The 23,639-nt window shown below is 39.1% G+C and overlaps 2 protein-coding genes across 2 annotated transcripts; one reads left to right on the forward strand and one right to left on the reverse strand.

Annotated features, from left to right (window-relative positions):
* Positions 1-525: 525 nt before the first annotated feature.
* Positions 526-2,940, reverse strand: LOC120280226 (receptor-like protein 34). Its single transcript, XM_039287002.1, has 2 exons — positions 1,319-2,940; positions 526-1,225 (listed from the first exon to the last, which is right to left on the reverse strand). The coding sequence occupies exons 1-2, from the start codon at positions 1,845-1,847 to the stop codon at positions 1,164-1,166; spliced, it is 591 nt and encodes a 196-aa protein (XP_039142936.1). The 5' UTR covers positions 1,848-2,940; the 3' UTR covers positions 526-1,163.
* Positions 2,941-15,693: 12,753 nt separating this feature from the next.
* On the forward strand, positions 15,694-17,226 carry LOC120281270 (UDP-glycosyltransferase 73C6-like). Its single transcript, XM_039288136.1, has one exon. It carries the CDS (start codon positions 15,694-15,696, stop codon positions 17,224-17,226), a length of 1,533 nt encoding a protein of 510 aa, XP_039144070.1.
* The last annotated feature ends 6,413 nt before the right edge of the window (positions 17,227-23,639 follow it).

Here is a 23,639-nt window from a genome sequence, read left to right on the forward strand (position 1 = left end):
ACTTGGCACATTTGGCTTGAAAGAAATACACGCATTTTCACTTCCACTTGTCTGTCGCCTGACTCGGTTATCCTGAAGATTGATCGTATTTTGTTATTTTGGTCAATACAGCTCCTGAATCAAAGAAGGCGAAGATTGAGGAACCTATGGCTAAGATTAAGAGGAGTCTGGATTTTCTGGTTACCAGAGACTCTGTTCAGGATCTCCCGACATCAAGACCCCCTTCTCCTGGCGAGGATTAGTTGTTTCACTCTTTTGTACCCCTAAAGGATCTTCTTTCCTTTAGGCTTCTTCCTTTCCTTATCTTTTCTGGTTGTACTGGTCTCTTCCTCTTCCCACTCCTGGTGGGTGTTTTTGTAGAGCTTGGCTCACTCATCGCTTTTTTTAAAAGCTTTTTAATGAACGCGTTTATCCATTTTTTTCAAAAAAAATTTTTTTTCACAGCTAAAGAAACACAACTTCACGTACAGAGAAATATATAGATTAATAGGTGGAGTCCTTATAAACTCGTTAATCCAACGCGTAAATAATGGTCCCTAATTACATGCATTTGATCTGACACATGACTCATGCTAAGCCTCTCATTTGGAGAATCAACACAGCATGGGAGGCCTAAAACTACAACAGAGACCACACACTCCTTTGAATCAATGCTCACGCATGAAGTGATGATCTTGATGAGATTCCTGTGTCGGATGCATCTGAGTGATTCACATTCAAAGAGCAAGCTCTTTGAAGCTCCTCTTATGTCTAGACTGAAGACTTTATTGGTTGCCATCATCATGGTGTTGTTGACGCCATAAAGGTTTCCTTTGTAAACAGAAGCATGCTTTCCTTTTCCTATGAGATTACCAGCAGAGAAGCCATCTGTTGTTCTGACCAAATCATTGTATGAAACTCTCGGAAACTCTTCATACGAAACAGACAAGGTTCTTGATTCTCGTTGCCGATAAAAGAAAATAAATAGTAAGAGCAAGAGAAAGCACAACAAAAAGGAAACAATTGGGATCACAATCTTGAGCACTAGAGATCGTTTGCTTGTTCTGTTATGGAACTTAAGGCAGACAGGTAAGTGAAATTGTGGGAGACCCCCACAGAGCTCACCATTTCCAACAACTGAGATTATTGAAGATGAATTTGCAAACACCCCTTTTACAGGGAGTTCACCGGAAGTGATTGTAAGAAAGGTCCAAAACAGAGGGACTCTTGAAATCCTGTAGGAACTCTGGGGCAAACCTTGATAAGTTATTGTTTGCTAGACCAAGTGTTTCAAGGAGTTTTAAGTCGCTAAAAGATGAAGGAACCAGTAAGAGATTACCTTGCAACTTGAGGTCTTCCAAGACTGCACATGCACTAATAGTCCCAGGGATTGAACCTGTAAATCTATTGCCACTCAATTCCAATTTTTGGAGATTTATCAAGCTTCCAATTTCTAAAGGAATAGTTCTATTGAAGGAGTTATCAGCTAAATTACAGTCACCAACTGCAAACAATTGGCTGAAGAGTTCTCCGGGTATATTCCCACTAAGACTGTTGCGAGACAGAGACAGACTTCTGAGTTGCCTGAGAATTTTCATAGTGGAAGGTATGGTGCCTTCGAATCTATTCCAAGACAAGATGATGTCTGACAGTAGAGTTAGATTGCCAATGCTGGATTGAATGCAACCTGTGAGCTTGTTGCCCGCTAAATTCAGAACCTGTAACATGGTAAGTTTCCCTATGTGCTCTGGGATTTGGCCAGTGATATCATTGGCACTTAAATCCAATTGAATCAGATTGATTAAATTTTCAATCCCAGGAGAAATGATACCTGAGAAATGGTTTTCGTCCATTAATAAATGACTCATATGTATGGAGAAGTTGGCTTTATTGATGAAGGCAAGACACCTGCTAGATCATTGTATGCAATAGAGAATACCTGCAGGTTGCTGCAATTCACCAAGGAGTCAATGAAGCTCAAATCACTGGCATCTCTTGCTTCAAACTGATTCTGTTCTAAATTCAGATAATAAAGACCATGCATCCCACTGAAAACTGGAGGCACTGTCCCTCTAAACCGGTTGTTTGCAAAGTCAATCTCAAGAAGAGACGTATTGGACAGTGAAGCAGGGATCGTTCCACTGAGATTGTTATTCGCCATGAGAAGGACTCTGAGTTTAGGAAGCTTGAGACCTAAACTTGAAGGCAGGCTCCCATGAGATGATTTGTTGAGGCACTAAACTAACCCAAAGTTGAAATGTTGAACAAAACTGTAGGGATGGTCCCAGAGAGAAAATTGTCAGCCACCTGAAAATGCAATAAGTTTGACAGCCTGCCAAGTTCTTCAGGGATGATCCATAGCAATTTATTGGACTTGAGAAAGAGTGAAACAAGAGAAGAAAGGTTCCCAAAGGAAGAAGGAATGGTTCCAGTGAGACTATTATTAGACAGAATCAGAATCTTAAGCTCAAGGAGAGTGTTACCAAGCTCAACAGTGATAGGACCGGTGAACATGTTGCTATACAAGCTGACAATTTTCAGTCTAGAGCAGTTGGCCAAACTCACAGGGATCATGCCATGAAGCGCATTGAAGCTGAGGTTCAGATACTGCAGCCGGAACAGGCGGCCAAACTCCGAGGGGACCTTGCCGGGGAATTGATTGCTGGAAAGCTCAATGATTTTGAGGAAGCTAAGATTGGCAATGGAGGGTGATATGAAGCCCCCCTCCTCCCCAGTCCCAACATGGAGAGGTTGATAGCTGTGACTCTACCTTTGTGTTTGTGAGATCAAGAGACACCAGTCCAGTTGCAGAAATAAACAGTGTTGTTCAAAGAATTAAGGACTCCAGAGGGATCAGATTTGACTCCATTCTTGAATTCAAGCAATGCTAAGTGATCGCTATCAATGTCCTTTGCAATCAAACAGATGAGAATGGAACAGAAAGCCAAATAGAAGAGCAAAGGAGAGAAATTCATGATAGTCATCTTAGTTTCATGTGAATGGACAACAATTAATAGATGTTTTTCGATGTTATCTTATTGATCCACCGACCATGCTTTGTTTTTGAATTAAAAGAGCTCGAAAGCTAATTTATTAAGGGAAAAGAGGAACTACAAAAGATACATGATACCGACACAGTAAAAATAAGGCTACAAGACAGCTAAAAATCAAAACCATTACTTCTAAAACATTTCATAATCCAGTAAGGAAGTTCACGACCATGAAGGAAAAGATTAAGACAATGCAGGTTGACACCATGTGTCGCAAGCTTGAATGCAGGATAGGCCCAGGTCCGGGGAATGAGATAAACATGAGGATTGCCAGCATTATTTAGGAGAAGCTGAATATCAGATAAATCCTCAAAAGGTTGCATCTGAAAAATAACTTTGTAGGCCTCAGCATTAAGGAACAAGTGCTTAATAAAAAATCCACGTTGAATAGCACAGGAGATGGTAGTTTTCAAGGCTTGAAGTTCAGCATCAGCAGCATTCAGAGCGAGATTAGAACAAGAACCTGCAAATGAAATAGAATAATAAGAGTTGGCGCAGAAGAAACCATCACCACTTACCTCATTTGCAGGATTCCAATGGCTAGAGACAAAGAGGAAGGCTCCAAGAAGGTTGGAGAAATTGTTAAGAAGTAGAAGCTTCCCCTCCATATTTCCCCGAGAACAAGAGAATTCCAAAGCATGGGACATAGCTCTGCAAGCAATAACATTGCAATTGGCAGAGGTGTTCCTGAAAATTTTATCACACCAGTTTTTCCATATACACCAGGTAGTACTAGCAATAGCAGATTTTATGAACACATAGTACCCAGCATTAGTAATCCAGGAACCGGAACGAAATCCATCCTGAAAACTAATAGAGACATTAACCTTCTGGCTAACCATAGTCCAAACATCAACAGCCCAAGGGCATTGAACAAATAAGTGTTCAATCAATTCAAAATCCAGACCACAAAGAGCACAAGTATTGTGGGGGCCCAAGCCAATGGAGTACAGATATTCAGAAGTGGAAATTCTACCTTTGAAGACCAGCCAAATAAAGTGTTTAACCCGAGGAGCAACATTCAACTCCCAAAGTTTTTTCCACCCCACCCAATCATCAGCCCAATTATAATTATGATTAAGAAAGTGATAAACAGAAGAGGCAAGCTTAGAATTAACAGACTTGGGGGACCAAACCCAATGATTAGAAGTATTGCAATCAATAATGCCCAGCCTATTAGAAAATAAATCAAAATTATCCCCAAAAAGCATTGCAATTTATTCCGATCCCAACTGTCATTGCAGATAAAATCAGACAAATTCAGAGACAACAAATCCAAATCAGAATTAATGTAAGTGGGATTAAGGCTAATGGAATATCAGAGCACCAAGGATGGTAAAGCAAAGTAGTTTGATTAGGATTCACAGTTTTAATCCAGAAACAGGTTCTAAGCTTATGAACCGAAAGAAGCAAACCTTTGTAGAACCAAGAACAATGAGCAGGAGTCTTATCAACCCAAGTATTAATCCTGCCATATTTGACATACAGGATATCCACCCAAATATAGTTATCATAATTATAATAGTGGAAGATGTTTTTGGCCATAAGAGAATGCTTTGCATGAAGGAGATTACGGATTGCCATACCCCCCTCAGCTTTAGATCTAGTAGTATCATCCCAAGTAACAGCAGGGATGCCGTTTCGATTGCTACCTTCATACCAAAAGAACCTCCTGACAATTCTATTGATCTCTTGGAGGGTAGTGTCATAAACCGGGTAGACAGACAAATAATATATAGGAATTGAGAGCAAAGAGGAATTAATAAGAACAACCTTAGCCACTGGAGAAAGAAGAGAATGATTCCATCTAGAACACTGCCTATTAATTTTATCAACCATAGAAGTAAACACTTGCCTAGCCAACCGCTTGGGAGAGACCAGAACACCAAGGTAGGTAAAAGGGAAGGATGCTTTATTAAAATTAAGAATAGAACTGATACTATTGGCCACCCGAGAGTTAAGCTAAGAAGGAAAAAAGGCCGCCAATTTCTTGGCATTAGGAGAATGACCAGAGATTTTATTATAGATAGAGAGACAAAAAATAATATTTCTAGCAATCAATCTAGAAGCATGAGTGATAAGAACAAGGTCATCTACAAACATAAGATGATTGAAGTTGCATTTAAGTTGATTGCAGAACCCAGGAATCATACCAAGATTTTGAGCATGATTAAGGATAGAAGTAAGATTCTGAGAAACAATAATAAAAAAGAAAGGAGGACATCGGATCACCCTGCCTAATTCCCCTACAGGATTTAAACCAAGGTGAAGGTTGACCATTAATAAGTAAAGAGAAGGAAGTAGACCTGAGATAGGTACTATTCCAAGAGACCCAAATAGAAGGGAAATTCATTTTAGTTAAAGTAGCAAGAATTGCATTCCAACTGATCTTGTCATAAGCTTTCTCGATATCTATTTTAATTAACATCCTAGGGGGGAACTGGTAATCCTTTTCAAGAGAGTGCACTACTTCTTGCAAAGCAATAATATTGTTAAAAGCACAACGGCTAGCCACAAAACCAACTTCTTCCCTACCAATGAGTTTAGGCAGAACCAATTTTAATCTATTAGCAAGAATTTTGGATATAATCTTGTAGCACACATTGCATAGGGAGATCGGCCTATAATCAGAAATAGAGGAAGGATTATCATTTTTAGGAATAAGTGTAATGAAGGTTTTACCCCACGAAGAAGGCATAACCGAATTAGCAAAAATGTATCGCACCGAATCCTTCAATTGATCACCAATATCAGCCCAAAAGAATCTATAAAATTCAGCATTAAAACCATCGGGCCCATGACTTTTACCTGAGGGAAGATCTAAAACAGTCATATGAATTTCCTCTTGAGAGACCTCCCTAGAAAGGAATTCACAATCTATCATGGATAGACAAGGAAGGTCATCTGGGAGGGCAGCAAGCACATCTGAAAAAGTATCGTTGGAAGACTTGGACCAAAGATAAGAATAAAAATTAAGAAAAGAATGTTCAATACCTGACCGATCAGAGAAAGAAGCTCCACTGATATCCCGAATTTGAGAAATGGTGTTAAAATGCCTACGGGTGCGGTTAATAGAGTGAAAAAATTTTGTATTCATGTCCCCGTCACGAACCATTACATTCTAGCACGTTGAGACCACTTCCTGGAGTTCTGGCGATGGAGGGCCGTGAGCTTGGCATACATCTCTTCAAGGTGAGGGAGATCATCTACATTAAAGGAGTCAGTAATTTCCAAAGAAGTAATGGCATTTTCAGTATTAAGGATATCAGCATCTAGGTTACTCAACCCAGAAGCACGCCAGGCTTTGATTTTAATACGAGAACGAGCCAAAAGGTGAGTAACAACATGCATAGGATTTCCATGAGGATGAAAATCCCAAGCAGAATGAATGGCATTATGACAACCAATATAATCAAGCCAGTGATTTTTCAAATCTAAAAGTACTTTTATTAAAAGAGCTATGCTTAAAACTAGAAAAAAGAAGTGGGGCATGATCAGAATGGAGTCTCGGGAGATGCTTGGGAGTATAAGAGCCAAACAAAGATGACCAAGCCAAATTAATCAGGCAACGGTCAAGCCTAGCCCATCTCCTAGCAACCCCCGATTGATTATTACACCAAGTATATTTAGGACCTGAAAACTGAAGATCAAGAAGATTATTAGCTTCAATAAAATTGAGAAAATTCGTAGCCTTACGAGAGTAATAAGCATACGAGCCCCCTCTGTGATCATCTTTAGAAGTGATAGCATTAAAATCACCAATAATGAACCAAGGGATGTTAATAGCCAAGAGTTTAGAAAGCTCATACCAGAGGTTGCGTTGAGACTGAATATTAGAAGCATTATAAATGACAGAAATAATGCAATTGGAGAGAACATTATTAAAAATAACTAAATGCAGGGCTCTCCTAGAGATAACAACAGGAGAGACAATGCCAATAATTTTATTCCAAGCAATAATTATACCTCCAGAATATCCATCAGCAAGGATTGCAACCCAATCCCATGCTGCAGGGAGCTTCTTACAGAAACGGAAGACCCGATCTTCATTAGCTCTAGTTTCAACAAAGCGTACAATTAAAGGTTTGAACTTACGAATAAAGTTATGAGCTCTGTTGGAGGTATCCCCCGAAGAGATGCCCCTACAATTCCAGCACACAAGATTAAATCGATTCATAATTATAAAAATATGATGAAATAAGAACATGTTCAGAGAGACACAACATTAGACATTACTCCCCTCAGTGATAATCCTTCCCTTTTTGGGGGAACCTTCATCCACATAAGCACCCTTCCTGATCAAGGCCTCCCTACGAACTTCGGATTGGTAATGAGAAAGTGTCATCATATCATCCAGGCCATCATCCTCCCCCATTTCCTCATCACTATCTTCAAAGGAACCCTTCTTATCATCCTCTTCAACATCCTCTTCACAGTTATCATCAGAAGGGGGGGGGGGTACTAAAGAACTTCATTAACTTTATCAACTAACATGGTGTGATTCAGAGAAGAACCTTCTCCCAAAGGCAGATGAGGCAAAGAGATGAAAGACCGAACGTCAGGGGGCGGAGAATTCAAACGATGCTTAGAGGAGTGCACAGTCTTCGAAGAAATTTAGGAAAGATGAATATCCTTGGGAGGGGAGAAGATCACTTGAATGGGTACCAGGAAAGAGGGGGGATCTCAAAAAACAATGGCGTTAGAGTCCTGAGGCACATTCGGCGCGATGCATTCCATCAGAGAACCGTGTTGGATAGTGGGGTCAGAAGGTGAAGTCACATCAACATTTTCTTGATCAAAACATTGGGCGTGACGAGCGAGAAAGCCACCTCTAGACCTCCCTCTCAATCCACCACGTATGCTACTCAAAACAGTTTGTCGGGGAACGGTAACGTCCGTTTGTCCACCCTTGGTGAATGGTTGCTCATCGACTGCACCGTTAGTGTCCGTGTGACTAGCGCGAACGCCGTCACAACGACTACCTCCGTGACCATGCCGGTGAGCAACAATCAACCAGGGCCCAAATTCCTTCTCCGACTGAGGATCATCAATATTCATTTGTATATCCGAATGATTAGGCATCAAGCCAGACTCCAACATCTGAGCATTAACTACCGGAACAAAACAGGGATCTACCGCCTGCTCCCGTGAAACACGAAAGGGTGGAGGAGCGCTTGTTCGTCTAGTTACAGCCGCTCGAAGACATGAGTTGGTTCCATGACCTACAAGCCCACAAGAATAACAGAATGTGGGCAATCACTCATATTGCACCAGAACAAACACTCGTTTAAAAGCATCACCAAGCCAAAAACCACAAGAGAGGGGTTTAGAAAGATCAATCTCAAGACAAACCCTAGCATACTTGGACCTGGTGAGAGAGGTGGTAAGATCATCCACCTTAAGAAGAGCACCAATGTGAGATGTAATTGTTTCGAGAATATCCGCCTCCCAGAAATCAAGAGGTAAATTATGTAACTGAACCCATATAGCAGCCATGTTGAGCTTGGCAAACGCAGGCTCGAAGAATGGCTTCGAAGGAGAAAGCTGAAGAATGATTCCATTGATAGACCAAGGCCCTCCAGTAAGAAGTCACTGCATAACTTCGTGAGATCCACAATGAATTAAGATAAAACCATTTGGTAGATCTGATATAGAAATCTCACCGAGATCAGCCCATTTGACCAGCAAATACTGCTTAACCTGCTCAAAAGGAGGAGGTTTTCTGAAAAACTTGCCAAACAGAGCATGTTGAAACCTCATACGGGCTCTGTTCATAATGTCTTCATCAAGCTTGATGAAGTCTGAAGTGGAATTCTTGATTTTATTAAGGAGCTGAGCATTTTGAAGTGGAGAGTTTTCCAAAGTGAGAGTTGATTGCGAAGCTATTTGGGCCCAAGATTTCGGAGGCGGAGGGGGTGGAGGAAAGGCATTCTGTCCCCCACTTGCCATGGCAAGGGGGGAGGAGAAGGTGAAGAATGATCAGGAAAGAGAAAGGAGGGAGTTTTGCATGATTATTTTTTCACTAATGCTCAGCTGTCTTACACTTCTAGGTTTTTTCCTTTTTCTGGAAGCAGGCTCATAAAAATGGGAAAAGCTCATTGCTTGCATTAAAATAATCTACATTATCATTATGGAAAGCTAAATGCAATTAACCCTCATTAACATTATGTTTACCTTGATAACAACATATATATATATATATATTAGAGTAAAGGCCATTAATCATATTCGTCTAAGACTTCTTGTGGTTTGGTCCATACATTGATAAGCCTGGTATCAGGTAAGTGAATTGGAAAACCTTTGCAAACCTTTGTCTCAAGGGGATGCAAAATTTTAAACATAAATGATTTCAACCTCGCTATTATGGGGAATTGGGGAATTGGTTGTGAAAGATCTTGATTGGAGGGGATGGTGTGGCATCCAAGTTATCCATTTCAATTATTTTCAGAATGGACAATTTTGGAACCTATCTAGGCAACATCATTCAAGAACTTCGTTCTTAATTCTGGAAAAAACTACTGAGTTACCTACCACTATTTAGGTGTTGTATTACCTCAGTGGTTAGAAATGATGAAACCACCCTTTTCTAGTGTAACAGATGGCTCAATGGTCATGTATATATGTATCTTTGGAAGGAATTTTTTGTAACATTTCGCACCACACACCCTCAACACAGTCCAGGAGGTTCACCCCTTGAGTGACGGTATCTCATCAAGTTTGTTTGTTTGTTTGTTTGTTTGTTTGTTTTTTTGAAGAAAGAACCCCAATGAAAGGGCTGATTTATTAAAAGCAACTAAAAACAAACGGTATCTCATCAAGCTTTCACCCTTCCTCTTCTTAAGCTATGCTCTATAATTCTTGATGCTCCTTCACAGTACAATGATTCCAAGATTTGAGCTTTGAACTCTATTAGGGGCTTTGTTGTTAAATCATTCTATAAAGATTTCTTAGTGATTGTGGCAGGAGATGTTAGGTGACCTCACGTATTGGCAAATGCTACTGCCCCGATAAAATTAATTTCTTTGTGGCTAGCTTGGCTAACGAAATCTCCACCCTAGGAAACTTAGTGGCCAAGTGGTGTAATAAGATCCCTCCTGAAGTCTCTATGCACAGTATCACCGCCTTAGAGGATCCAATTAAGTAAGTAGAAAATTGACATGCATATAGCATTCAAGGAATGAAGAGAGCACCAAGTTTAGAAATGTGAGTCTGCCTTAAAGGAATAGGCAGTTGTTTTTCCACATGGTAAGTGATGAATGAATTGAAGAAAACAACTTTATCCAATTTGGAGCTTAGGGTATCTACCATATATTATAACTCCAAGGTAGGGGAAAGGGAACATTCTTCTAAAGCAATTAAGAATTGGAGAGGAAGGGGCTAAATTTGAATTAAAAGCGAGTACTCTTTTGGTAATCGATGGTAAAGTCTAAAATGCCCTAAAATAGGTAGAGAATGTGCTTGATGACACTGTGGTCCTTGATATCACCAACCGATCTAATAAGTATGTTGTTAGAGTATTGAAGTTGGCATATTTTCTTATATAGTACTGATGGGTATAATTTGAACTCAATGTATAGACTTTCTTTAACTCATGATGAATTAAATGTGAATTATTTTGAACCAATTTTACTCCTAATCTTATTGTTATTGCATTGTAGGAAAGAAACTGAATTGATTAGAAGAAAGAATGCATCAAAAACCCAAAATTGGATAAAAGAGGATCAAGTTTTGATGAACAGTGAACAAGCAAAATAGCAAATCTGGTGTGTAGGCACTACAACATTAAGACGTGTACAACATAAAGTGTAGCACCAGTCTTAGGAGCCTAGGCACTACCCCAATTTTAAGTTATAAAAGAGGCTAGAGTTCGAGACAAAAAAGAAGGAGAATTTCGGAGAACAAAAAGCCGGGAGTGAAGATTTGGTGGGGATTCATCATTAAGCTTTAGTTTTTAGTTTTTAGTTTTTCTTTGTTTATTTGATTATGAACCTTATTAATATGTCTAGCTTTGTAATTATCATATTCTACATACCTTTTCCTAAGGCTACGATGTAGCCAAACTATGAAAACCTAGATTCATCTTTGTTTAATGCTTGTTTCAAGACTATGTTGGATATTTTAATTTATGGTTAATGCTTGTGATTGCTTAATCACCAATTGCATGATTAGTAATTCAATTTGAGACCAAGAGGTGACAATTGAATTAGGTCTTGGTTGAAATATCATACAATCATCATAAGATAAAGATATTTATGAGGTTGTATGCATCATTATAAATTTCTAGAGTTTAATGAGTTCCATAGGTTCATAGTTATCTCAGGGATGATGTTAACTTATATAATATGTTAGCTTTGAAGGATCTCAAAGCTCCCACAGAAATGTTTGTCTATTCTAACGCTAAAAAAGGATGTTCTTTCATAAGATTCAAGTAAAAAAAGGGAAAAAGAAGGAAAAAAAGGAAAAAAAAAGGAATGTGCACATACCTGGAAAAAGAAGAAAATACAAATGACCATCACTACTACTTAACAAGAATCAAACTATAGGTCAAAATTTGCTCAAAAAGATAAGAAACATGAAGAAGAAGGAGAAACAGAAAACTTGATATCCATCCCATCACTGACGAAGCCAGGATATTCTTTGAAACCCACTTCTCAGCAGCCTTGAAATTGGAAGCAAGAGTGAAGAGAGATATATATGAAGAAGGTTCGGTACTCCCTAGAGCACTCCGTCATGACCTTTTTGAGGGTGGTGATGATAAATGATAAAACTTGAGAGAGAGAGAGAGAGAGAGAGAGAGAGAGAGAGAGAGAGAGAGAGAGAGAGGGGGAGGGAAGGTTGGTATATCCAGTCCAGCTTGGGTAGAAAAGGGGGAAGGAGGAAAAGGAAGCCAATAGATAGATAGATAGATAGATAGCTAGGAAAAAAACAAAAAGAGAAAGGTAGGAGTCAGAAAGCTAATTAAGCTAGTAAAGGGTTACACTGTCCGTGCGTATGGATAATGGTATTCAGGAACGAGGTTGTTGCTCCTGTTGTTTTTTTTTGTTGTGTTTTCTCGGTTTCTTGTATTGTACTTTATTTTATTTTTTTAATACATTGTGATTTATCTATTTTATATATAAAAAAGAAAATAGTACTGATAGAATCTGGCATTTTTTTTTTTGAAAAAGTGGATAAACCACAATTTATTAAAACCAGAACATAGCAGAACCTGATAACAAACCAGAAAGTTTACAAGTAAAGAAAGTAATACAGCCATAGAGGCCAAGCAGTACCAAACAACAACACACAGCACAAAAACCAGGTCCACTAGATGTGGAAAGGAACAAAAGGATAGAACAACATCCTAGTGGGGAAGATAACCACTAGGATATACCCATGGAGATCAGGGGCTGCTAGTCTCTCTCCTCCTAGGCTCAACAAACTCCAGGCTCCTCTTGACTGTATTTGAAGCCTTCTCAAGCCTTCAGCTCAGGAACTGCAGAAACCCAAAACAAAAACAAATGGGAAATTTTAATAATCGCAGATAAACAATCAACAAAACAATCATCAAAGATTGTCCAATTACGCTCGAGCCAAACATTCCAAAATAAGACCCTAGACAAGATATCCCAGGTTTCCTTGTTCCCCCCACTGAGCTTGCTACAAATCTAAGAGGGATGAAGGAAGTTCTGCTAAGACAAAGGTCTGCCTAAAGTGTTCCCATATTTGGATTGTAAACTGGCAGTGAATGAAAAGATGCTCTGTCATTTCAATGGCCTTGAGGTAGAGCAAGCAAGTTGCAGTTGGGAGCTTAGTGCATTTTCTTTTCGCTAAATTTTTGAGAATAAGAATTTTGTTGCCCCAAGCTAGCCATGTGAAAGCTTTCACCTTTCTCGGGCAATAACCCTCCCAAATGATTTTAGACTTAAAACATCTAACACCTCCATCGATTAAGAATGAATAGAAGGATTTGATCGAGAAAATACCATTAGCAGTACTATTCCAGCATTTAAGGTCATTGGAATTGCCACTGAGCTTGTTTAAGAGATTATCAATGTAGGGATCGATCTCCCACAGCAAATTCCTGAAACTATGAGCTAAGGCATTCACAGTCCCATTAGGGGCTAATGATTTAGCAAAAGCTTCTGCCCATAAATCTTTGGGTGCATGGCTTCCCAACAATCCATCAAACCAGAAAAGAGTGGACTTGCCATCATGAATAATATGTTTTATGCATTTCCTAAAGGCTGGTAGGCAGTTTAAGATACTACCCCAAAAGAAAGGCTTTGATATAAAATGCGGATGGAAGAGATTAAAGTGTTGGTACTACTGGTAATATGTGTACTTTGTCACATTCACACCACACCAATTTGAGTTGGAGATTATTTTCTGCCATCATTTTCCCCGTAAGGTTAGGTTGAAGTCCACTATGCTAAGCACGCCCCAGCCTCCTAACTCACGAGGTCTAGAAATACGTTTCCAACTGACCAGTCTACACCTGGCTTTGTCGATATTATGTCCCTTCCACAAGAAGTCACAGCGGATTCGTTCAATAGCTTTGACAACGTAAGAATGGAGTTTGTAAATGGACATCCAATAAGTGAGAATGGAGGTAAGCACGATGTTTAACAGTGTAAGTCTGCCTCCAAGAGAAAGCATCATGGAGTTCCAAGAAAATAATCTTGAACGAATCTTAGAGATGAGGGAATCCCAATCTTGGCGATTAGGGCGCCTGCCTGAGATAGGGATACCCAAATATTTCAGTGGAAGTTGACCTGCAGAGCAGTTTAAGGTGCTCGAGAGTGACAAATATGGAAGAAGTCCAACTTTGGTTGAATAAAGGCACGTTTTGTGGAAGTTAATAGCTAGCCTCGACATACCTTCAAATAGATAGAGAATGAGTTTTATGATTCCCAGGTCTTCCGCCCCACATGCTATCAAAATAATGAGATCATCTGCGTATTGAAAATGACAAATCTTACCAAGGTCGCCAAGGGGAACTTCATATAGGACGCTCGATGAGAGAACATTGGTGAACATAGTACTTAAGACATCGACTACTAGAACGAACAAAAGAGGTGAGAGGGGGTCACCTTGCCTTAAACCTCGCTGATAACGAACATGGCCGTTCACAGATCCATGAACTAGAATATAGGATTTGGAGGAAATTAACAAGCTTTGAATCCAACCAATCTAACGTTCACCAAAACCCCTAGCTTTCAAGAGATCAAAAAAGAATTCCCAATCCACCATATCAAAAACTTTAGCAATGTCCACTTTAAGAATATTGCCAGGAAGCCTTCTATCTTGGAGGCTAAATATTGTCTCCCCCGTTGCTACAATATTATCCAAAATGCATCTTCCTGCAATAAAGGCATATTGTGTTGATTCAATTAGGGAATCAATCACATTTCTAAGTCTGGAGGCCAAAATTTAACTGCCATATTCCAATATAACTGCCTATATAATTTGTCTATAGCTCATATGAATAGATTATTAAGGATTTATATATTTCACAAATAGTAATAAATAACCATATGAATGAGTTAGTAGTTTTTTTTTAGTTTTATAAAAGTGAATAGATTGTAATTTATTAAAAAATTAATAGTAAAAAGACAGACTAATATGTACAACAAAGAGAAGCAAATAAACACAATGAAAAACAAAGAATACAATAGCAACAAAGAATACAACTGCTCTTCTGTTCTCTACTGTTATTTTTCAATAAACCTGTGGTTTATCCACATTTATTTGAAAAAAAAACTCATTCAGATGGGCTCAACATGTAAATAAATATGTTTTCATCCACAATATTTTTTGGGGGGTTTAAAATACTAGTGATGACATAATGATGATAAATATCAAAATGATCCCTCTATTTTTGGTTTTTCGCCCTTTTAGTCCCTTTAATATAAAATCCGCCCTATTGGCCCTTGTATTTGCACATTTTCGTCCTTAAGTTGTAAAATCCGCCTTTTTAGTCCTCGTATTTACACATTTTCATCTTTTTTTGGTCCCTCTAATTTATCAACTGGAAGGACTAAAAGGGTAGATCCGTCAATTAGAGGGACCAAAAAGACAAAAATGTGAAAATACGAGGACCAAAAAAGCGGATTTTATATTAGAGGGACTAAAAGGGCGGAAAACGCAAAATAGAAGAACCATTTTGATATTTTAACCTTCCTTTTTAATTATGAAATGAGAACCAAGGGAAGCTTATTACCAAAATGCCGTCATGAAATAGTGTTGACATATTGAAGCCATATATGTCATTAACTAATAAGACTTCGCTTCCAAGAAAATAAGAGACGGTTTGACCATTCCCTCAAAAAAAGGAAAAAAAAGATAAAAATCAACGGAAGACATAGAAGTCAATCAGAAGAATACGGCCTGGTATTACATGTAATTAATATTTATTTATTTGGTACCTCCAAACCAAAAAACACTCTTCCGTTAATTTTACCTTTCTCAGCCAGTACTCTCATCATCAGAGTACAAGCCAAAAGACCATCCCCCAATGTTGAACAAACCTTCATCGACATGCTCAACATAATGACCTCAACACTCATCCATGACCTCACAGCACTCGTCAAACATAGAAAATATATTATTATTTTAAATACATACAACAAAGAGACAAACCATACCTACAATTCATCTTCAAATCACAGTGATCTTGTTCAGTATGACAAACCAAACAATCATCCCAGTTAGCCAAAACTCCGGCGATGTTCCCAACCCCCACTATATTCTAATGCCGGCAATGGCGCAAGGCCACATGATCCCCATGATCGACATGGCTCGGCTCATAGCCAGCCGAGGCGTGCATGTTACCTTCGTCACGACCCCGCTCAACGCCGCACGCAACAACACCATCATTAATTCCATGCATGGCTCTGGCCTCCCCATCCACTTCCTCATCCTCCCATTCCCATGCATTGAAGCTGGCCTCCCTGAAGGTTGTGAGAATCTTGATATGTTGCCAACCGGAGATCTTATGAAGACCTTCCTAGATGCGTGCCGCTTGCTCAAAAACCCTCTCATTAACCATCTCAAAGCTCAAAATCATTTATCTCCTCAAAGCCTCATCATCTCTGATGCCTCTCTTCCTTGGACTAGAGAGGTTTCCAGAGAGCTATCCATTCCAAAACTATTTTTTAATGGTTTTGGCTGCTTTGCTCTTCTCTGTTGCTTCAAGATACATGAGCATAAGATTCATCAAGCCATTACTGATGAGAATGAGCTCTTTGTGATCCCTGGATTACCAGATAGGATAGAGTTGACACGTGCCCAGACTCCTGGTTTTTCTATCAAAGAAATGGAGAAGTACATGGTGGAGATGAGAGAAGCTGAGATTGAGGCTGATGGTGTGGTGGTGAATAGCTTTGATGAGTTAGAGAGCCAGTACTGTGAATGGTACCAGAAAACAACTGGAAAGAAGGTCTGGATGATTGGTCCTTTGTCACTGTCTAACAAGAAAATTGGTGATGTGGCTGCCAGAGGGAACAAGGCGGCCATAGATGAAGGCTTGTGCATGAGCTGGCTTGACTCCATGAAACCAAGCTCAGTTCTTTACGTGAGCTTTGGTAGCATGGCCCATACAAAGCTTGATCAGCTTGTGGAGTTAGGACTCTCACTTGAAGCTTCACAGAAGCCCTTTATATGGGTGATAAGAGATGGTGAAAAGGTGGCAGATGTGGAGGAGTGGTTATCTGAAGGTTTTGAAGAGAGAACAAGATCAAGGGGTTTGATCATAAGAGGTTGGGCTCCCCAAGTAATGATCTTATCTCACCAAGCAGTTGGAGGGTTCATGACTCACTGTGGATGGAATTCCACTCTTGAAGGTGTGACTGCAGGTGTGCCAATGATCACATGGCCTCATTTTGCTGAACAGTTTATCAATGAGAAGCTGATTGTTCAAGTGCTGAAGATTGGAGTGTCAGTTGGAGTGAAGCATCCTGGAAGGCAGTGGGTCGAAGATAAGGGAGATGCACTCGTGGTTGAGAAGGAGATGATTGAGAAGGCGGTGGTAAGGTTGATGGGAGGAGGAACGGAAGCAGAGGAGATGAGGAAGAGAGCAAAGATGTTGGGAGAGATGGCTGTTAGGGGAATGGAAGAAGGTGGTTCTTCTTACCAGACTTTGAGCAACTTGATAAACTACTTTAATGGTGCTGATCATGGCCAAGTGGAGGACAAGAGGCATGTGCAGCTTGCATAGCTTGGATTATTGTTTCTGTTTTGTGATTTTTGAAAAAGGTGGATGAACCACATATATTAAAGTAAAAACAAAAGGCACAACAAACCATCCACTAGCTGTGGAAACAAAAAAGCAGAAATGGAGGAACAACGGGTCTCCTCCTAACCCAAAAGGAAACAAGAGCTACTCCTCGCCACCGAGCTGATCACCCTCACTGAACTCCGCTGCCCTCGGACCCAGGAACTCTAACCTGCGACGAATACACCTCAATGATTCATCCAGACGACCTTGACCACTGTCCATGTCTGAAGAAAACCAAAGTAATAACATTCGATTAATTTTTATAATAATAGCATGAGCTGGCATAACATTGGCATTAAAAACACAGTCATTTCTAGCAAGCCAGACATTCCACACAATTGCTTTCACCACCAGATCACAAATGCCCCTCTGGGCCTGTCGCAAGGACAACCTCCAAGAGTCCCAAAGCATGGTCATCAAGTCGGGTGGTTCAGGGAATTGCAGCAATGTTCCAAAGTAAACCCAAATGGGACGAACACAAGGGCGTCAGAAGAAAAGATGATCCACCGCTTTCGATAGCCCTATGGCGAGAGAACACAAGTTGCCGTTGGTAACTTTCGTTACACCTCCGCTTCTCAAGGTTTTCCAGAGAGGGAATACGGTTCTTCCAGACTAACCAATTGAAAAGGTTAATCTTTTTCGAACATCTACTTTTCCAGAAGAAGCGAGCAACCGGACAACGTAAGCCCCCATCCATTCCCAGTGAGCTTCCAAGACTTAAGGTCCCTATCACCTTCCCCTCTGTTCCTCAGCTTCTCCCCCAATAGTTGAACTCCCGGAAACTCCGCAAATGGCGCCAGTGTCAGCAAATGGGTAAGGTCAAGGACAGAAGCATTCTGGTGGGAAGAGCTACAGAACAGCTCTGGCCAGATATACATAGGCGCCAAACCATCTAACCAGGCATCCTTCCAAAAGGATGTCTCCTGACCAACACGGATATCAAAGGAGATACAGGCCCGAAAGACAGGGGTACAGCTGATAACCCCTTTCCAAAAGAACGACAAGCGGCCCCTCTGTCTAGGAAAAAGATCCCACCGCGATAAAGAATAATTAAAGCGGATCACATCCGAAAGGCACCAATTTTCTTGGGTCACAAATTTCCACCACCACTTGCCTAACAGTGCCTGATTAAAAGCGTGGAGATCTAAAATTCCCCACCCACCATAATCCCGCGGCCGGCACAGACTCTTCCAGCTCACCAGTCTACATGCCGGTTTGTCAATTTCAGTGTCCGTCCACAGGAAATCTCTTCTGATCTGATCAATCTTTTTGATAACCCAAGCAGGGAGACAGAAAATAGACATCCAGTAAGTCGGCAGAGCCGAGAGAACAAAGTTCACCATCGTAAGACGACCCCCTAACGAGAGGTATCTACCTTTCCAGGATGCCAGCCTTTTGCTCACTTTAAGAATAATCACCTCCCAATCCTGACGTCTGGGTCTACGCCCAGCAATTGGAATACCCAGATAAGTAACCGGTAGCTGTCCCGTATGGCAGTTCATGGTATCAGCAGCTTCCTTAGTCGGGAGGTCGCCCCATTTGCTCGAGAATAAGCAAGTTTTGGAAAAATTGGTTGCAAGGCCTGAGAACCCTTCAAAAATGAGCAGAATAAGTTTAACAATTCTCAGATCCTCCAACCCACCCGTCGTTAGAATGAGCAAATCATCCGCATAATGAAGATTACATCGATTCCCGAAATCCCCAAGTGGAACGCCCACCAAAATCTTGGACATCAAGGCGTGAGAGAACATTGCACTTAGTACATCGATGACCAGGATGAAAAGAAATGGCGATAATGGGTCACCTTGTCGCAGGCCACGCTTATAACGAATATACCCGTTGGGTGCACCGTTGATCAGGACATTAGCTTTCGACGAAGAGAGAATGCATTTGATCCAGCCAATCCAACGGTCACCAAAGCCCCTTGCCTTAAGCAAGTCAATCAAGAAGTCCCAGTCAACATGATCAAAAGCTTTCGCAAAGTCCACTTTAAGGATGTGCCCATGAAGTCTTCTGTTATTAATGCTAAAGATCAATTCTTCCGCCATTGCAACGTTCTCCAAAATACATCTACCCTTAAGGAAAGCTGATTATTCCGAATCCACAAGGGAGTTCATCACCTTGCCAAGCCGAGACGCCAGCAATTTAGATAAAATTTTGAGAGTAGAGTTGATAAGGCTGATGGGGCGAAAATCACCAGGCCCCTCAGGAGAAGCAACTTTGGGGATGAGGACAATGTTGGCCCAGTTAATCCTTTCTAGGTTCGCCCTCCCATCTTAAAAATCCTCACAGAGATGGAAAAGATCCATTTTGACAGTATTCCAGAATTGCTTAAAAAATTGGATAGGGAATCCATCAGGCCCTGGAGCCTTGTCGCCACCCAACTCAAAGACGGCCAATCTCATTTCCTCAATAGTGAAAGGGACCTCAAGAGCCCACTGCTTTGTAATTTAAAAGTTTAATTTGTTTGTGAGTAGACTCGAAAATGCATTGGGTTTTTCTCGTCCTTTCCACAGTTAGTGGAATTTGTACCATTGTTTTTTTTTTTTTTTAATAAATGTAGTTTATTTATTTGTTAAAAAAAATGCATTGTATTAGTTCTAATGTATGTGGTTGATCCATTTTAAAAAAACAAAAAAGTATTGTGTCCTGCATTGGTTGTCAATATTGAAAACAAGTGAAATTAGTGTTTTTTTGTTTTGTTTTGTTTTGTCTTGTTTTCTTTTTTTGACAAGGTCAATAAGCTCCGTTAATGGGAGAGGCATGTACAGTTGTGCACCAGTTACAATAGCTTAAAAATTTCCTACAGATAAATCTCCACACAAGGACCAACAAACAATACTGATAAACAGTAATTGTCATTTGTATACAATGCGTTAGTAGTACTAATGAACAGTACTATGAGAGCAAAGCTTCGAACTTTCATCTCCTTACACACTTTGTAATGAGCTACCAGTAGTTTCTCATAAAATTAGTTTTTCATTATTTGTTTATATGTTTTTGTTATTTTAGATTTATAAATAAATTACAACATACATTTCTTTTTTACAACGGGGACAAGCACTGCTCCATTAAAAGGTTGTTAAGGGACGGCAGTTACGGTGATGCACTAATTACGCTACCTTATCAACCATCAAAGATTTGTTAACTTTGTTGGTGTCACATAGGACGATAAAAGTCTTACCACATACTCAACCAGAAGATTTTTAAAAATCAAACGAGCTAATAAATTCTTTTTCCTATGCAATCTAGAAGATATTTGATGAGTGTAAAATTTTACAATATTTAATATCATTTTGTACACTTATTAGGCATGTATTAGAGTAACATTATCTAATTCGATGTTAAACATGGTGTATTTCGCATTCTCAAGCTTCAGGCAGTGTTTAAAAACGAGAGAGAGAGCAAAAACATTCTAGAGCCAAAGCAGACTTTCTTACATGCACCTTACGGCATGGTTAATTTTGTAGATATTCGGGCATAGTTGAACTCTAGGGTTTTATTCTATTGTGACATTGGTTTTAGATCTTATTGGTTTAATTGTTTTTTAATTGCAACCGATATTGTTTAAATCCAATTACATGTTTTGTATGGCATGATTGCTAACGAGGCGAAAGCCCTAGTTCTCATGCATGATGTGCTTTGTGACGAGTATAAGTACCCATCTAGCATAGGAATGCCATGATTGGAGGGGATTGTGAGTAAGCCAAGCATAGGGAATAGAGTTTAGGAGAAATCACATTTATATGATGTATGGGATTAGGGATAATCTCTTCGCAAGAAAGATTATCTATTTCAGAAATTCTTGTTAATCCATATTGAAATTTGATAGAGTACAATCTGATTGTGGGGTGTCTATATCAGCATTATACTAAATTAGATACTAATCGCCCTTGCAAGAGAGGTTTCGTATATTTTAGAATTTCTCTCATTTCAAATAGGATTTCATACTTATACAACCTTTGAACTAAACTTAACATACCCTAGAGGGATGTTATGCCCGGGCATCCCATTTCCCCTTGGTTTCTTAACCGCTTTTACTTCCTTATTCTATTTTTTCTTTCCTCTTGTTACTTAGTTTGCTCGCACACATCACAACGTTTGTTTAGATTAGTTTTCGGAATTATAACTAGTACAAATACTCTCAATCTTCCATGTGGATCGATATCCCGCTTTTAAGCACTTTATTACACGATCGACACGTACACTTGCATACCTATCAATATTCAGTATCTTGATAGTTTATTTATTTATTTATTTATTTATTTTATACTATTGATAAACCAAGAATTACATTAGAAGGAACAAGTATAAACTCCAATATAGCCGAATCAAATCAGGATGAGATCAACGATCACCCTAACTAGTCAAAGTGATTACTTGGTCAAATACAACGAAAACCAAATTGGCAAAGTTACTATCAATGTTAAAAATTTAAAATAATAAAAAAATTATTATTATTTACTAACTATTCCATGCAGGCAAGTAATTTTTTTAATAAAATAGAAAAACAACAATTTATTGAAAAAATAACTACAAAAAATATTTATAAACAATTAAATTAAAAAAATCCACATGAACTATCATTTTAGTTCTTAAAAAATATACATTTTCCAAAAAAAAAAAATATATGTATATATATAATAAATTATTTTGTATTGAAAAAGGCCCTTGGTCCAATTAGATAACATTTACCTTCGCTCAACCCACTTGAGATCCTTGGTCAATTTGAGTTGGATAGGATTTGGTTTGTTTATAACCCATGATAATAGATTTTCGAAGATTTGATAATACTCCATCAATAGTAATAATAATTCAGCCTGGAAATTAGATCGAGATTATCCTCAAAGAAATTTAGGTTTCTTTCGCCATGGGGAAGACTTACACTCCCTAATTAGTTAATAACGTCCATTCTGATCGATTGGATGTATATTTTTAGGCTCCTTTCTTGGGTATTTAATGATAGTATTAAAAAGGACTTCCTCTAATTCGAGCCTGACATTGATAAGTCATGGTGCCGACTTATTAATTGGTATTGAATTGGCAAGCTTAGGAACAAATTAAGGAGATTGGGGCAATCTTAATATTAAAGCCTTTAACCTAACTCTACTTGAGAAGTAGTTGTGGAAGTTGACGGAGCCTTCCTTGTGTGGTCTTAGAGTCACTAATTAATTCCGTCATGGATACACTTGCGCCCTTTTTAGTATGCGTTTCATCAAGTCGTAATTTTTTTAGAAATATATTCACAGCTACTTCCCTCCTTTCTGATCATTTATATCTCCAATTATTAGAAATATAGAGGTTTAATCATTATAATAGTCCTTCTACTTTTCTCTCTCTCTACCTTTTTGGTCCTTGCACCGGAGATTTTATATTTTTCGTCCCTATACTTTTAGGAATGGGTAAAAGAGGTCCAAATCGTTACGTCTCCTTCTATTTTATAAGTTATGGATTTTTTTTAAATAAAGTATTAATAAACAATTAGCTGTAGTGACTTTTTTAGAATAAAATAATAAAAAATAATAAAAGAAAAACTCCATGATCCTTCTCCACAACTACTCTACCACCACCCTCCTCAGCCATCGCGACTGCCTCCTTCACTGCCTCGTACCCACCATCTCCCTTTTCTCCACCACCCTCTTGCATTATAGTCTCCTTTTTTTCATTCTAAGAAACAAAAAACAAAGAAAGAAAAAAGGATGAGAGTTGGAGGAATATATATATATATATATATATCGGTGTGTGTATGTATATGTATATAATTCAAGTTCTCAGAGAGAGAGAGAGAGAGAGAAAGAAAAAAAGAAAGAAGGAAACATCTCCATTGTTATCACATCTGTTAAGGTATTTTCTCATTGAAAACACAATATCTTTTAGTTTATATCTTTTTTTTTGAAAAAATGGATAAACCACTAATATTAATAACTGAAAAGTACAAAAGCGACCACCAGAAAAGTGGTTACATGTAGAACAAAAAACAACAACTCAACAAAAACCCCACTAGATGTGGTTCAACAACACAGAACCCCACACAAGGAAGCCTAGACAGAAGACAAAACGCTTCCTCAGAGCACCCTGCACATGAAAGTCTAGCCTGCGCCCTGCTCGTGAACTCCCTCTGAGGAAGACCCCTGACCGATCTCCTCCACCTTCGGACCTAAGAATAACAGACTGCGCCGAATGCTATTGATAGAACCTTCAAGCTTCGCTTGAGAACCCTCAAAAGCTGCTGAGAACTAGTATAAAATCATACTATTAATCTTTAGTTTATATCTTATGCCTTCCCTTTTAATTATATATATATATATATATATATATCTATGTGTACAATCATCTATGCATGCAATCACTAA

Source organism: Dioscorea cayenensis, chromosome 17 (assembly GCF_009730915.1).
Source record: "Dioscorea cayenensis subsp. rotundata cultivar TDr96_F1 chromosome 17, TDr96_F1_v2_PseudoChromosome.rev07_lg8_w22 25.fasta, whole genome shotgun sequence".
NCBI classification, from domain to species: Eukaryota; Viridiplantae; Streptophyta; class Magnoliopsida; order Dioscoreales; family Dioscoreaceae; genus Dioscorea; species Dioscorea cayenensis.

Bases quoted from the DNA above. Each gene is read 5' to 3' on its own strand.
- LOC120280226 (XM_039287002.1), bottom strand. From the start codon at position 1,847: ATGAGTCATTTATTAATGGACGAAAACCATTTCTCAGGTATCATTTCT. The intron at 1,226-1,318 runs GTAATCTCTTAC...GGTTTGCCCCAG, and splicing joins GGAAGACCTCAAGTTGCAAG to AGTTCCTACAGGATTTCAAG.
- LOC120281270 (XM_039288136.1), top strand. From the start codon at position 15,694: ATGACAAACCAAACAATCATCCCAGTTAGCCAAAACTCCGGCGATGTT.